The sequence below is a fragment of the Erpetoichthys calabaricus genome, chromosome 2 (genome assembly GCF_900747795.2).
Source record: "Erpetoichthys calabaricus chromosome 2, fErpCal1.3, whole genome shotgun sequence".
In the NCBI taxonomy this organism is placed as follows: domain Eukaryota; kingdom Metazoa; phylum Chordata; class Cladistia; order Polypteriformes; family Polypteridae; genus Erpetoichthys; species Erpetoichthys calabaricus.
Window position 1 is genome coordinate 344,647,894 of NC_041395.2, and position 16,477 is coordinate 344,664,370.

The window sequence follows — 16,477 nt, forward strand, 5'->3', positions numbered from 1 at the left end:
ACATCACTTAATTAGCCCAGGAGTTCAATAAAAAACAGAAGCTGGTTGGAACAAAAACCTGCAGCAACAGGGGGGCCACAGGACCGAGGTTGGGAAACACTGTTGTAGACGACAGGTCAACAACAAAGCGAACAAGAGACAGCATGGACAAACATTTGAAAAAGGCGTTTTATTTATTAGAGAGAAACGATATTCACTCACAGGCAGTTATATGTTGTGTTGTCACGATGTAAGTCCAAACACAGAATCAAAATTCAATGCAATCTTGAAGAAAAGTTAATTCCAAATATTGTTTTTACTAAAGTTTTAAAGTAAAAGTGAAAAAAATACATATGTAACAATTCCCATGAAAATAATCTCTTTAATAATAATAATAATAATTCATTACATTTACATAGCGCTTTTCTCAGTACTCAAAGCGCTATCCACACAGGGAGGAACCGAGAAGCGAACCCACAATCTTTGACAGTCTCCTTACTGCAAAGCAGCAGCGCTACCACCGCGCCACCTGTGAGGATAAAATTTTGTAATTGTGTATCTGGTTATTCAAACTCGGGCGTGGGCGAGCAAATCGAGCAGGGGGCAGAGCAGAAGCACACACACACACACATATTATATTCTCACACAATCAATTTATTAATATTCCCAATTAAACTATGCTTAAATGTAAATATACATTCACTTATATGTTTTAATCATTTTAAAGTCTTTAATTGCACTATAGTTTTTTGTTGTTAAAATATACATTTTACTATAATTATACAGGTGTTTTTTTGTTTCAGCGTATCAGCTAGACATTCATAATTCTTGAGGTGTCATTATAAATATGGATGACCGTTTTAATAATGCAGTACTTTTTTCTTACCAAAACTCATACTGTATGACACACAGCAACAAATGAACACATACAGATCTTTTTAAAAGCCTATTGTTTACTAATCAGAAATTTCAAATTTGTTGCTTTCTTTTACCAATCAAAAGTGTAAGCTACTGCATTTTAACAAGCTTGCTGCCCAAACTCAAGTTTAATTTAAAGAACAAAACGAAATAAAAAGGTCTGAATTCATTAAAGTGACTTTTCTTGTCATTTGTCTAATTGCCTCGCAGTAAAGAGACCCGTGTTTGCTTCCCGGGTCCTCCCTGCGTGGAGTTTGCATGTTCTCCCCATGTCTGTGTGGGTTTCCTCTCACAGATCAAAGACATGCAGGTTAGGTGCAATGGCAATTCTAAATTGTCCCTAGTGTGAACTTGGTGTGTGTGTGTGTGCGCCCTGTGGTGGGCTGGCACCCTGCCCGGGGTTTGTTTCCTGCCTTGAGCCCTGTGTTGGCTGGGATTGGCTCCGGCAGACCCCCCCCGTGACCCTGTAATTAGGATATAGTGGGTTGGATACTGGATGGATGGACATCTCATATTTTCCTTTTTTGCCCCCACTTTCTTTAATGTAAAGGCTAATATGCCAATCACCTCTCGCTCACTGATAAAGTACGCTTCCACTCGCTGCTCTTTGATTACACTGCAGGAAGTTTGTTGCAAAAGAAAGAGACACCCGCTGGCTCAACCAGCATAACACCTAGCGTAAAGGAGCACTGCAACTAAATTACTGTAAGCTCAGGAGAAAAAGGGCTTGTAAATATCTGTTTTTGTGATCTGCCTTTTTACTGATCACCAAATCAAGTCTTTTTTTGGTGAAAATCAGCCAATTTGGATCGGCAGCCGATCGATCGGAGTGTCCCCAATTCTGGTTTATTATGTTGTTTATTTTTGCTTGAGCTTCTGTAACTACGCAGTTCACTATAATTTGCACTTTAAGTATAATTGCTTCCAACAAATACAATTATTTTCTATCAACAGCACAATTGCATCTGAAGACTCCTCATCTCCTCCGAGAAAGTGACTTGACCTTAAAATCAAAATGTTGAACTAATATGTAAGTGTTCCACCTTCTTATTGGTTCAAAGAGTAGCGTTTTTTTACTCTTGCTGATCATGAGATAGATAGAGATATACTTTATCTATCTATCTCTTTAACTTTATGTTTATGATGTGGCTCAGTGGAAGTGCAGTCCTTTCTGTGTTTGAGCCACTAACAGCAGGGCAAGACCAATTAGAAAGCAGACAGAAGTGGGATTAAAAAGATCAGGGCCTCACTGGAAAATGCACATGAATCATCAACAATGTCAGATAATCATGTCAGAACGTAATCCGCACTTTCAGCCAAGCATCCAGTTCATGGCTGTTGCCAATTCCAAAGCGGCACATTGTGGTGGTGTACTGTATACCACTGGAGTGGAGCAGGAGACCGCCATGGCAAAAGGGAAGTGTGTGTACAGATGAGCGGAGGCTGAGCAACAGCTGAGTTTGAGGGGCAATTCAATAATCCAAGTGCACACAAACACACAAGGAAATTTCTAAATCATGAATGACATTACATGGCGGGTGTCACTGGTGCAGAGCAGTACCAGCAGCAGTAGATCACTCCAGTGGGACCTTGGCCCACTCACTTTGTTACATCTACACTTCTTTCTGTGTCAGTGTCAATTTTCACTGTTTTCCAGTTTCTTCCGTCACCTTAGAAATGAGCACTTTTAATAATAATAATTTATTTTATTTATTCATATGCGCCTTTCTAAACACTCAAGGACACCAAACAATAGATAAGAACTACATTATAAAGAAAAACTAAAAATACAAAGACCTATAAAAAAGTTAAAATCCAACAGAGCAATTGTCTCTCTATTATAAAAAAAAAAAATCTTGGAAGGAGATGAGACGTGACTTTCTCTGAGAGACACTTTCACGTCCTGCGCAACGAGACTTTGTGGCAAGAGATTTAACCACACCAGGGGCAAAAAATAAAAGACAAAAAGAGTAAAAGACAAAGTAGAACGTCGTAAAGAATTCAAAAACATTGACGCAATACAACATGCAGAGCAGATTAGAGATAATGTAAATATGAAAATTCAAAAATCTCAGAAAAATGATAGTAAAGATCGCATTAGCGCAAACAAATGGAAATTATTACTCGGTGAAATAATGGAACAGCGAAGAGAGACCGAATACATTGTTCGGATTTAAACTTTAAGTCAGAGACTTGTAGATCGTCTAATTCGTGTTGCCATCGGGGGGGGGGAAAAAAAGTTGTGTTTCTTCCCAATGAAGAGGCGTATCCATGAGAATTAAAAAGATTTGTTGTTTGGTGAAAGTGAAATCCCACAAGAGAAATCATTTCTCAGTTGTGTGAATGCTATTGTCAGACACAGAAACAATATTCACTCAAAGGCAGTTCTACGTTGCGTTGTCACGATGTAATTCCAAACACGGAACCAAAATTCAATGTGATATTGACGAAAAGGATAAAAGCGAAAAGAGATCAAATATATATGGTGTGGTGGATTGCCGGCTTTCGATTCCGGTTCTCACCCCCAGGCCGCCAGGAGGAGCTCTCCCAACAGCGTGAACGTCCCCCAAGTTCCAGCAGGGCCTCATGGACTATGTAGTTTTTATACGCAGCCCTGCTGGATACCTTGGGGGCCATCAGGAGTCGCTGTAGGAGGACTCAGAGGCTCTTATGTGCCCTATAACCCGGGAGGACGTCATGGTCATGTGACAGGAAGATACGATGTGCTCCCGGGTTGAAGAAAAGGACTGTTTACCCTGACCCGGAAGGGATAAGGAACTGTGGACGGATTGGACAGGAACACCTCCGGGTCAGGGTGTATAAAAGGATGATGGGAAATCCCAGACGTGGAGCTGAGCTGGGAGGAAGGGTGGCAAAGTGTCTGGGAGTGTGGAGGATTATTGATTGTTTATTGATTTATTATTTGAGTATTGTGGAGTGGAGGGTGCTTTGTGCACATTTATTATTATTATTACTAATAATAAACCATTATTTGGACTTTTATCTGGTGTCTGACGTCTGGTCTGAGGGTTCAAGGGGTCACGGAGACCTTAATCTGTCACAATGGACATAGGGGATATGACAGAAGTGCACCACGCAAGATGCAGATCATGCAGCACGGCAGCAGCTGATCGAGCAAAGAGGAGGAAAAAAAAAACCTGTTTGCCATTGTATCACCGTTTAAGAGGGGATTTCAGAGGAGAGACACGAAGTGGCTGGCGTTTAGCACAGGCCTTTTTTGGGGGTTGTTGAGTGAAGCCCCCTAGTAATCAAAGAGAAAAAACAGTCTTAAACAGATGAGTTTTAAGTTTAGATTTGAAAAGTGAAAATGAATCAATATTTCTAAGCTTGGATGGTAATGACTTCCACTGAATGCTCTGGTCCCCATAGTGGTAAGGCGGGTGAAGGGGACAGTCAAGTGGATGGAGGAAAAGGATCTAAGGGCGCGGGAGGGAACAGCAACATGGAGGAGGTCGGACAAATATGGAGGGGCAAGGGGTTGTGGATAACTTTGTTAACTAATGTTAACAGGAAAGTTTTGAAGATTTGGAGAATCTAAATAGGCCCAGCATGAGAATCTCATCCATTGTTGACAAATTAGCCTATGGCTACCTGTGATCAGGCTGTACAAATGAACGGGAGGATATTCCTTTAAGACCCTTTCGTTTGTGAACATGAGACACAAATGGGCACTTTACATTAGTCACAGCATAAAGACAAATGCCAACTCTGAAGTTTATTATTAAAAAAAAAAAAAGTTCTTACGACTCCTAGGGCAGAAAGCGAGGAGTGTCAGCACAGTCATAGATGGCATTTCTGAAATGCCAGTGCCTCTCACTCAGCCGATGGCGAGATTAGAGCCTCATTACTCAGCAGATGATGCCAGCTGCTCCGCCTCAAAGCCCAAACACAAGGCTCAGTGCCTCTAATGTGCTCTTTGTTGAGCACTAAGCTACAATGAAAAGCCCGAATGCCAACACTTTCAAATACGAGAAGACAAACAGACACAAAAACACCATGCGCTCAGATGGGAGGATTGTGTGTCGGTCCATGGTCAGCAGAGTTCATTTAGATGATAGTTGACAGCTCCAAACAAACAATAAGAGATCCTCAGTCGAGAGACCTAAGGTATGGTAAGCAGGGGCAGCTTGGAATAGAAGAGCTTCTACGAGTCATACGGAAACCACCAAAGAAGAAAGCTACTGACGCTTAAGCTGGCACAATTTGGCATGATAATTGCATTACTGTTTTGGGAAATCGCAGGCCAGCCATCACAAATGACAAAGCAACAACAAAGACTAACGGATGGGCAAACTGCAGAAGTGAAAGCAGGCAACACACCCATTTGCCCAAAACAAATAATGGCAAAGCCCAGTGCACCCAGACATTAAAAATGGAGGATGAAACAAGGGACACAACATGATGTTCCATTACTACTTCACATAGTGCCTTTAACCATTTCTTCTCAACAAGAACACCATGAATTACAGTTACAGGGGTGATTGAGACAAAGGGGGGGGGGGGAGTAACCCCAAAAGAGCACATGCCACCCCAGCCCAGGTACACCCTGGGAGCTCACTTTACCGCTCTCACTGATTCGAAGGCAAAGAGCACTTTCACAAGAACGATCAGACAGGCCGGGTTTGTTCCAAGCTTAAACAGAGCAGCAAGAGAAGTTTCATTTTCACTCAGCACTGCTGACACAATCAAAGGAACTTTGTAACACAGACACTAAACCTGCACCACGACTGTAAGATAAAAATATGTTCTTAATGACCAGGTTCACTTTTAGAGCATGTAACAGAGATGTAACACCCTGCTAGCTTTAAAATACCCCCGAACAGCCAGGCCTTTAGGTGGCTTACTCGTTCATGAAGCGAACGGCTCCACTTCAACAGCGCCCCCTGCTGAATAGGATGGACGAGCTTCTTAGGCAGAATGGCCTGTTCTCTTCACAACTGTTCTGATGTGCTGCTGGCACGTCAAGGTTCAACAATTGTTCAGCAACTCACAAAAGGTTTAATTATGGATTCTGCATGAACAGAAAAAGCATCCAGAGCAATGGCAACATCATTAGTTGAAATCATCCCAAGATGGGCAGCATGGTTTCTGGTGGACAGAAATTCTCACTTCCATGTTCAAGCAACAAGCAAAGTGCTGCTAACTGTCCTGCGCCATGATCAACTTCATTTAATGAAATAGAAAACACAAATTGGGTGCACAGCGATTAACACTGCTCCCTTGTGCCTCTGCAGACCAAAAAAAAAAAAAATCTACATGGGCCCAACTTGAATCTGCTGCTGCCACCTAGTGCTCTCGGGGAGGTAATGCTCTTGGCCACGCTTCCCCCCACCACCAGTTCCTGTCAGCCACAAAAGGAATAAAAAAAGGATGCTACACACATAATAAAAAGCCAAAAAAATAATAAAAGAAAGGTAACAATGTTCCTTCTCTAAATTTAGCTTATCTGGTCACACTTCAGAAATTAGGGTTAGGGTTGGGACCATTATTACTACTACTACTACTACTACTACCAATTAGGCCTTCATTTATAAAGAACAATCTGGATGAGAACAGGCAGTTCATCCCAACAAAGTTCACCAGTCCTATCCATTTAATTCTTCTAAAAAACATCAAGTCTAGCTTTCACGGTCCCTAAAGTCCTCCTGTCCATCACGCTACTTGGTCACTTATTCCACATGTCTCTGGTTCTTTGTGTGAAGAAAAACTTCTTAATGTTGGTACAAATTTTACTCTTCACAAGTTTTCAACTGTGTCCCCATGCCCTTGATGAACTCTTTTTAAAGTCACAGTCTTGATCCACTGGATTAATTCCCTTCATAGTTTAGACACTTCAATCATGTCACCTCATAATCTCTGCTGAAACTGTAAAGGCTTAGCTCTTTTAATCTTTCTTTAGAACTCATCTCCTGCAGTCCTGGAATCAGCCCAGTCGCTCTCCTTTGGACCTTTTTTTTTTTTAGCACTTCTGTGTCTTTATGGAAACCAAAACTTCACCCAGTACAGTGGAACCTCAGGTCACGAATGTCTCGGAAACACGTACAAATCGGGTTACGACCAAAAAGTTCGCCAAACTTTTGCATCTGTTCACAACCACACACTCGGGTGACGAACAAGCTAGTTTCCCTTCCGGTTCGTGCATGCAGATGATTTACGCACGTGTTCAGTCTCTCTCTGTACAGTACATTGTTCTCGGTCAGACGTACATCGTGCAGAGGGACTTTACCTCAAAACTGTAATCTCCTCTCCACCCAGCTTCCTGCTCACTTCCTTCATGCCAGAACTCGACTCATGCAAGGTTAGATTTCTTGGTTGTTTATGGTTAGTTTTTGTACAAATTAAGGATTTTTCAAATGTTCATTTTTTTCCCTGTGCTTAAAACAGCGAGCGGTTCGTAAAGCTATTAGCGTGAACTCTTGCAATGTTAGTTTTTTCTGTTCGAGGTTTTCTCAGTGTTATTCAATGTAATGTGTGGCGTGCAGCTGATAATCGTGGCTGTGGCGTCTCTCCAGCAAGTACTGTGCAGTTCCTCAGCAAGTATTTTAATCTGTGCTGGCGTGCAGCTGATTATTGTATGTGTGGCGTCTCACCAGCAACGGATTTTATGTGCGCAGCCGCGAGTACCCAATCAGCACTCTCCCCAGCAATGATGTCCTTTATTAAAGAGTGCCCCGCGCATGCGCACTTCACCAGAAGACACACACACACGGACACATAGACGCACACAGGGATTTTATTAAAGAGGATATATATATACACACACACAAACACACACACACCCAGGCGGGCGCTACGCACTAGTCACTTTGCGTATCTGCCGCTCGCATATGGGGAAGCTGATGTATAATTTAAACAGATTGTTATTTTCATGGGAATTGTTACATATGCATAATAGAACTATTTTACATTACAGTGAGTAATTAACCATTGTAAAAAATAATAAAATGAAATAAATTGAAAGAAAATTATGTTTCATGTTGCGTTAGAGGTATTTGTTGCGTTATATGTTTTCGTTCCGTTTGGCTTTGAAATTAACATGCAAATACTTTTTAGACATGTACTTTAACTGTAAAACTTCAATAAAAACAATTTTTTGAATTTTCATCAATATCACATTGAATTTTGAATCCATGTTTGGACTTACAGCGTGACAACGCAATGTATAAGTGCCCGTAAGTAAATATCGTTTTTTTCTTTCTAATAAATAATAACTTTTTCAAACGGTGTCTAATGTTATCCGCGGAAGCTGTACTACATTACCTTTCTTGTCACCTGTTAAAACTTTACATTTCATTGCTGTGTAACCGATCAACAATTTTTGCGTTAATTTGTTTGACTTCATCGTTTCTCCGTGCTAGGATTGCCCATGTACTCATTTCTTCTGTTGATAATCCTTCGGGATGAAATTCATCAACAAGATTTGGACAGAATATGTCTTCTTTTATTGGGAACTTAAAGTGAGGAAAACATTAAAATATATAAGAGCTGAGAGTGCAGGAACTGTGAAGACAAAAGCATTCACGAATGAGAGGCGAGAGGACTGTGGGTGTGGTTGAAAATGATTGAGAAGAGGGCGGGACTTGAGAAAATCTCATGGCCAAAGTCTCATCTCGCAGAACTTGAAAAAATCTCATCTGAAGATTTTTTTTATTATAGAGAGATATGAATAATACAAAACACACCTATATAAGTATAGTAAATGCATATTTTAACAGCAAAAGAGCTGTAGTGCAATTAATAATTAAAAATGATTCAAAACCAAATACATTCAAGGAGTGTTTAACTGCTAATATCACTATATCAATTAATTGATCCAATGCGCGAGTATATATACACATTTATATCACACAAATGGTGAAAACTATTTTTCTAATGAAGCTTTGTTTCAGATAAGTACATTACTGAAGAAATTAAACATGACAGCATGTACTTATGAGAAGCATTTTATTATCTTTTATGTCATATGTATTATGCATACATGGATATATATTTTATTAGTTAAAATATGTATTTTAAGGTAATTACATTTTTTTTAGTATTTTTAAAGTCACGATATGCCTACAGAATTTCATTTTGCCAATACAAAATGAACAGGTAACACCTGTGGTCTACAGTTTAATTATAAAAACTAGGGGGCTCCACCCCCTGCTCACTTTGCTTGCCCACCCCCGGGTTTGGTTTACTGGATATACAATTTAAAGAGATTGTTATTTTCATGGGAATTGTTACATATGCATTATTTTCACTTTTACTTTAAAACTTTTGCAAAAACAATTATTTGTCCTTTATTTTCGGCCCTGGGCGTGGTTACATCTCCTTCTCACAGGACGTATAACGCCGCTCGCGTTGTGAAGGGGTGGGGGGGGTGCTTAGAGTGGCTGAACACACACAAGAAGCAGCGGTCGGATCATCTACTAGGTTTCTTCTGCTGGCGAGCTGCGTGTTTTGCTTGTCGCTTGTCATCGTTTTAAGAGCTGGGAACACATGAAGCGTGTCTGCCAAAAGCAATCCAACAACTGCTAGGTTAGATGTCAGTGGACTTGTTTTAAATGATGTCTCACTGCCTTGTCTCCCGTGATGTTGTAAAAGCAATACTTGTCCTTTACTTCCGGCCCCGGGCATGGTTAAATCTCTCTCTCAGGATGTATAATGCTGCTCACGTTGTGAAGGGGGTGCGGCTGAATGCATTCTAAGGAGATGCTCTCGGATCATCTGCTGGCTTTCTGCTGCTGTCGTGCTTCCTGTCGATCATTTTAAAGCCTGTACAGCAGCTGTCCTTTTGCCACTTCATGTCTCTGCTGCTTGCGTTGTGAAGGGGGAGGGAGTTGGGGTGGCTGAACACACGCAAGGAGAAGCAGTCGGATCATCTGCTGGGTTTCTGCTGATGGTGAGCTGCGTGTTTTGCTTGTCGTTGTTTTAAGAGCTGGGAGCAAGTTAATGTGTCTCTCGTGGGACTTCAAATTGTCTTTCAAGAAGATCACGTCTCGTCTCCCTAGCCTCCTTCCCAATGATTTTTTTTTTTTTTATAATAGAGAGATACCAAAGTTAACACTTTAATATTGGACATAAGGCTTCTATGTGTCTGGTTAAACTACGGAATTGGCGAATTTGTGTAACATGAAATCAGTTAAACCTGATTGGAGGATCTCTAATGAATACCGATGGCTTTGGGCCTTAAACAGCTACAAGACAAAATCCATTCTGTACTCAGGGAGGGCAAGCAGTGTGGATAGAATAGGCGCCGTTGTGGATTAATATAGCTCCTTTCCACTGTAAATACCATCCCAGCTGAGTTATTATATAGCTGCATAAGACCATGCAGTGAAAAAGCACAGAGAATGAAACAGAGTCTAAAAGCCTGTGTGTGCCTCGTCTAATTGAGCCACACTACTCAACAACATCAAACAGCATGATGAGTCAGGAAGAATGACGTCAGTGACCAAGAAACCTGCTTACTCATCGGTGACAGCATAACTGTCCTCACCTACAGCCCCAAGAGTCCAGGGGAATAAGAATAACTACCGGCTGCTCAGAAGAAACACAAATATAGGAAATAAACCTGCTCAAGTCCTGGCACTGCAGCCTTACAACAAGAAAACTGGTCTCCCCGGGCTCATACGGGTTTCATCCCACATTCCAAACACTTGCAGGTTAGTTGAGTTAGCGTTATTAAATTGGTCCCAGTGTGTGCGTTTGTGTGTGAATGGCTTCACCATGCAATGGACTGGCATCCCATCTGCGGACTGGATCGTTCCCACCTTGCACTCTATGCTAACTGGGATAGGCATCTGCATCCCCACAACCTTACCCTTGTAAAGCGGATGGATGGATGGCAATAAACGTTTTGCTATTTTCATTCCTTACTTTTGTTACAGAATCATATGGTTGTCCCAACATTAAAATCACATCATTGGGCAGAAGTGTTCCTCTCAAAAACACTTTAAAAGATTCATGAAGACCCAAGACATCACCTGGACTCTGTACCCAGCTCTGAGTAAGTTGTGAGTATGTGTTCAAAAAAAAAAAAAAAAAAAAAAAAGACTCATGACCCTTGGCATGCTCTGCACTCACTGCTCATGGCACAGGCTAGAACTGTAAACACGACTGTATAATTTGATTAAGCAGGATGGATAAACAGATGAATTCATAAAAAAGGTCAGTTGTGAACGAGTGTCAATGTGTCACCACGTGTGACAGATGCCAGGTTTGTTTTTTTTTTTTTTTGCAAGATGTGATAGATGGCAGCACATCATTGACCCTATAATCGCATTAAGCAAGTACATTATGGTTGGATAAAACGTCCAGGTATACAGATGAGTGCAATGGTGTAGTTCTCAAGTTCATTCCCAGGGGGCCTAATATGGCTGCAAGTTTTCATCCAAAACAACTTCTGCTTTTAGCTGGGACTTCTCCCTTAAATTAAGCAAGCTGGTAATTCCAGGATTCTTTCTCTTTTTGGTGTCCATCCAGAAATTACAAAACTGGATTTGCAAAGTTGTTGTTTGAATAGAGCAAGCATTTATGAATGTTGCATCAAAATAATTGAGACACTATGTTATTTTTTAAGATCATTGTTGCTTTCATTACACTCTTCCAGGGGTTTAAGCCGTCATTTAGTAATGAGCAGCTTGTGGAAATGACACGGGAGCAGCCGGAGCCTTTCGGCACTTGGTGTCGTTTAACCATCCAGTGTGTCTACGCTGCTAATTGTCATTATTGGGATCCAATTACAATGGATTCACAAAGTACTCAGACACCTTCACCTTCTGCACACTTTATTGTGGTATAGATTAAATTGGAAATGGGTGCATTTGCCCTTTTGGAATGAATTTAGTATTTTACTCTGGTTTATTTTCTTTTATTCTATGTAATGCTTTGTATAACCTGCGTTTATCTGTTGTAGTGTTCTATGGAGAAAATATTTGTATCTAACGTTAGACACCCTGCTGTTTTTTTTTCTTTTTCTGAGAAGCACCTTGAGCATGGGAAAGGTGCCATATAAATAAAATTTATTATTATTACTGCCCATCAATCTATTTATTTAGTTGACACTTTCATTCCAGATGTTTTATAACATTTGAGATACAACTGGTTTTAGTTCTTTTGTCACACAAGCAGGTGACTTGCTCAAGGCCACACACAGTGTCAAAAGCAAGTTTTGAACTCATAACCTCGGAGTTTGAAGTCCGGAGTCCTTATCCACTACACCACATTGCCTCGCATGATGCGACTCCGCCACACATGCCCTATCCGGCAACCTGAATCCCGGGATGAGGAGCGTTGAAGTGCTCGATTAACCCCACAACACGTGCCATCAGGAAGACAATGAGACTCTGCACACTCATCGCGTTCCTCGAGCTCATTCTGTGCCCTCCAAATTAATTTCAGTGCCACCGTATTGGTCACCATCAATGGCAAAAAAAAAAAAAAAAAAAAAAAAACAGTTAAGAACACAAACAGATGCAGGTGAGGGCAGGTTCTCTGCACCAGGGACATGGGCTTGAAACCTGCTCCCCTAATTCAGGTGACTCCTGGGGTAGCGGTGAGTTTGTCACAGAGGGTGATCACCCAGTCAGCCCTGCCTGAAGATCATTATTACTTAGACTAATGTCTTTATCCAAGGTGACTTACAACATTTAAAGATACAAACTGGTCACACTTCTATTGTTTTTTCCAACTGGAGCACAGACAGGTGAAGTGACTTGCTCAGGGTCACACAGCATGAACAGCGGGATTTGAACCCACAACCTTAGGGTTTGAGGGCAAAAGGTTTAACCACTACGCCACACTGCACTATTGGTGATTATTATTTGTGAATTTCCCCCTGGGATTAATAAAGTATCTATCTATCTATCTATCTCTGGTTATCTACATTCAGTAATTTATCATGATAAAGGGAAGAAATGTCACCAGAATGGTTTAAAAATGTATTCAACATCCAACGCTTTTTTTTGAATGGATAACAACACAAAACAAACACCGGGTAATTAAATAATGGGCTCAATTAACAGGAAAGCAACTCACTGATCGTGAAACTGGTCTCAATAAAACGCTACTACCACAGCAGGACCCCCAGGACTGAACTTGAGAACGATTGTCATACATGACCCTGTAATTGGATTAGGCAAGTTCAAACAATGGATAGAGGGACAGTGGCAGCTGCCTAATTAGGAGCAGCACCCAAACCACTGCTGCTGTATAATCTGATGGAGGCTCCGTCAGGTTTTTTTTTTTTTTTAAATAGAGGACTAAAATGTTAAGGAATAAAGACGGAATGCTTCACGTAATTGTGAAATTCTCTTCTTCCTGACAGAATGACAGTCAAGGTACCGCTCAGGTCCAAAAGCTTTAACTTCACTTCTCAGAACTTCTCATAAAACTGCTGCATTGTAAAGAGTAATGCCAACTGAGGCACGAAACACAACACTAGGGGGACATTTAAAAGGTCCAGCGTTTGTGTGCCTCAGCACCTTAAGCTCATAATTAAAAAGTCCTTTTTAAGTAAACGGTACGTTAGTCCCTCGGAGACAGGAATGGTTTGCTGATCTCTCTCTCTCTCTCTCTCTCTCTCCTCCGGCATTCCCAAAGAAAAGGGCGTTCTGCCCTGTCGCATTTTTAAAGAGCACCATGTGAAAGAGGAAAAGGTGGCGCATTACTACAAAGGAGCGCGTTGAGAGCAAAGAAAAGTAAAAATTCTGTGGAGCGGAGCTGATGGGCGTGGAGTCCGTGTGACAGCTGAGCGAGGCTGCGGGTGCAACAGCTGGTCAAAAGGCGCAGCTGCCGTCGAGCTACAGAACGCACCACTGTTATTACAAAGTGACTCGGATTCATAAGAGCCCGAGGAGTGAACTGTCCTTTGTACCGGACAGGGTAGGAGTGCTGATCCGCTAAGCGGTGTGTTGTACTATGGACCCCCCCTACCCACCCCAAATACCATAAACGCGACAGAGCTACTCCCACTCGGGATCTCGGTGTGCTTCATGCGATCGGCGCGAATGACCTCGTATTAATCGGAAACTAAAATCAACTTCTTTAGAATAAACTGCAACAGATGACAAGTGACCATATGGAAAGAATACAAGTCGATGGGCCTGCGGCTTCCCTTCGCAGCCGGCCTCGCACCCCAAATCATTTTCGTTTCCCTCCTCTAATTTCCAGCGGACTTTCCTGCACACTCTCACCGCTTACATCCGCGGCTTGTCGGCTTTCCGTTCAACTCCACTTGGTCCTTAATGGACTCTGCCTCTGGACAATCCTGTCCAGACCAACCGGCACAATCCCCACCCAGGGCTGCGTTTTCCTCGGGAAAAAAATAGATAAGATCGAGGAAAAATTCGGTTCACATCTGGCTGCCTCGCTTCTGTAATTAACAAAGGGGCGGCACTCAAAAAAAAGAGTATGGGGTGCGAAGCCGGAAAAAAAAAAACAAAAAAACCCAAAAAACTTTCCGATCGCTCAAAGCGGAGGCGCCCACCCGACCGACCCAACACCGTCCGGATCGCGGCCCTCCGAGCGGCGGCTGTGGCCTGCGTGGGCGCGACAACTCGGGCGAGCCGTGATTTGTGCAACGAATAAGCCGCCCGAGTTGGCGTCCTGCAGGGTCGACCAACTTCACGCCGCCGCCTCACCGGTGCCAAGCTCGAGCGAAGAAATCTAAGAGTCCCTCGGCGCACCGCGCAAATAAAAAAAAAGAAAACTTTGATCCACCCCGACGCCCCGAACACGTCCACGGACGATCCCCTTCGCCTTAGGCCCAAACGTACCCCACCCCTTCCCGCCCCCGTGCCTGCGACCGCCCGCCGCCTGCTCCTCCGCTGGCTTGGGCGACGGTCCCGACTCAGCCCAGGTCCCGCAAAACACTTACCTGAATGAACTGAATGGTGAGAGCCGACTTTCCGACGCCACCACCTCCCACCACGACCAGCCGGTACTTCTCCTGTACTGAACCGTCCTTCCAGCCTGCCATCGGAGACTCGATAGGAAGGAGCGGAGCGACGCGACGCAGCTTCTCAACACCCCGAGTGAGACAGGGCCGTCCGGGGCGCGCAAACAAAACGGCGTGTGGGTGAAGCGAGTCCGCCACAGCGTAGCCCTCTCTGTCCGATGCCTCCAATGCAACAACTGCAGCTCAGCTCGTCTTGTGTGAGGAGAAATGTTGCCCGACAGTGCCATTTCTGGCCACTAGGGGGGCGGAGAAGCAACGCTAAACGCCTGCTGAATATTCATGAGCGAGAGGCTGGGTTCGCCCGCTTGCTTCCCGCCCTCGTTCCGCGCGCTCTTTTACGATGAATCCGTCATGGCACGCGCAGCGTCTGCCGTCGGACGTTCTAAAAAGGCTCCTCGCCGTAAGAAACCTTCTTAAATGAAGCCAGCGGTGGGGTGTGAAAGGTAAGCTTACTCGTCCAGCTTTGTCTGGAACCCTTACACTGCTACCGGAGTCACGACTATGTTCTTCTTCCTCCTCTTCATCTTTTACCGCTACTAAGCGATTCTGGGGACTCTGGAGGGCCCTCGGCAAAAAAAAAACAAAAGTCCATGGGGTCTTCATCTCCCCGACACGGTACATCTTATAATCAATATTTTAGGGCAATGTCTAATTTATTTAAGATCAACGGGGAGAATTTAATAAACGCAATTACTTTTTTTCAATTTTGTGAACATAAATGTAAATAAAACCCTGCGATAAATACATTTGTGTAGAAAATAGCAACACAACAATAATAGAATAAAGTTAATTTTAATAATCTGTCATACCATTTACTAAGGCCACTTAATGCTGATCAGCGTCATGGGGGTCTGGAGCCAGTGGTGGACCAACATTTATGGGGGGCTTGTTATGGGTACCCTTTCACCCCCCCCCCCAATGTAGTTAGAATGAAACATCCTTAATTTGAATGTTTTTTTTATTACCAGCATACATGATACTTAAATAACTTTTTCATTTTCCTTTTAACTGTTATTTTGGATTGAATTACACATCTGCAGCTACAGTTGTGCTTGAAAGTTTGTGAACCCTTTAGAATTTTCTATATTTCTGCATAAATCTTTATTACTAAACCACAGTTAAATTATGCGCAGCGGACGCATTGAAGCGCATGCGCACTGCGGCACGGTGCCCCAGAGTCAAACGCAGCGTCTTCCCAGAGTCAGTAGGTGGCGCCCACACAACACAACCTGTAAAATACACTTGCTCTACTCCACTGTGCCAGGAGGCTCCCACAACGCGCTTCACGCACACCAGAAGCAAAGACATCACAGCTCCACAATGAAAGAGCTCAACTAACGGAAATACAAAACGAGCCCGTATGGATAAACACAATGAACGAGCGCACCCACAACGCGCTTTTGACACAGCACAGGCAGGGCCGGATTTATATGAAAAGAGGCCCTAGGCTATTCCACTTATGAGGCCCTTTCACCTTCCATTTTTAAGTTTGTAAATTACATGAGAGATAATAAAATACGTAATACGCGCTGATCTTAACCAATACATTTTTATGTTTGTTTATTAGTCATATGCGTAGAATTTCTCCTTATTAGTGTAATTTTAATTTTGCTA

General features: G+C 42.7%; 1 protein-coding gene across 1 annotated transcript in view; it reads right to left on the bottom strand.

Moving 5' to 3' along the window:
- The window catches only part of rras2 (RAS related 2), a 122,623-nt gene extending 107,297 nt beyond the window's left edge, over positions 1-15,326 (bottom strand). The window contains exon 1 of the mRNA XM_028796077.2: positions 14,783-15,326. Within this exon, the coding sequence (XP_028651910.1) occupies positions 14,783-14,884 (102 nt within the window). The 5' untranslated portion in view covers positions 14,885-15,326. The remainder of the gene's footprint in view (positions 1-14,782) is intronic.
- Between the last annotated feature and the right edge of the window lie 1,151 nt (positions 15,327-16,477).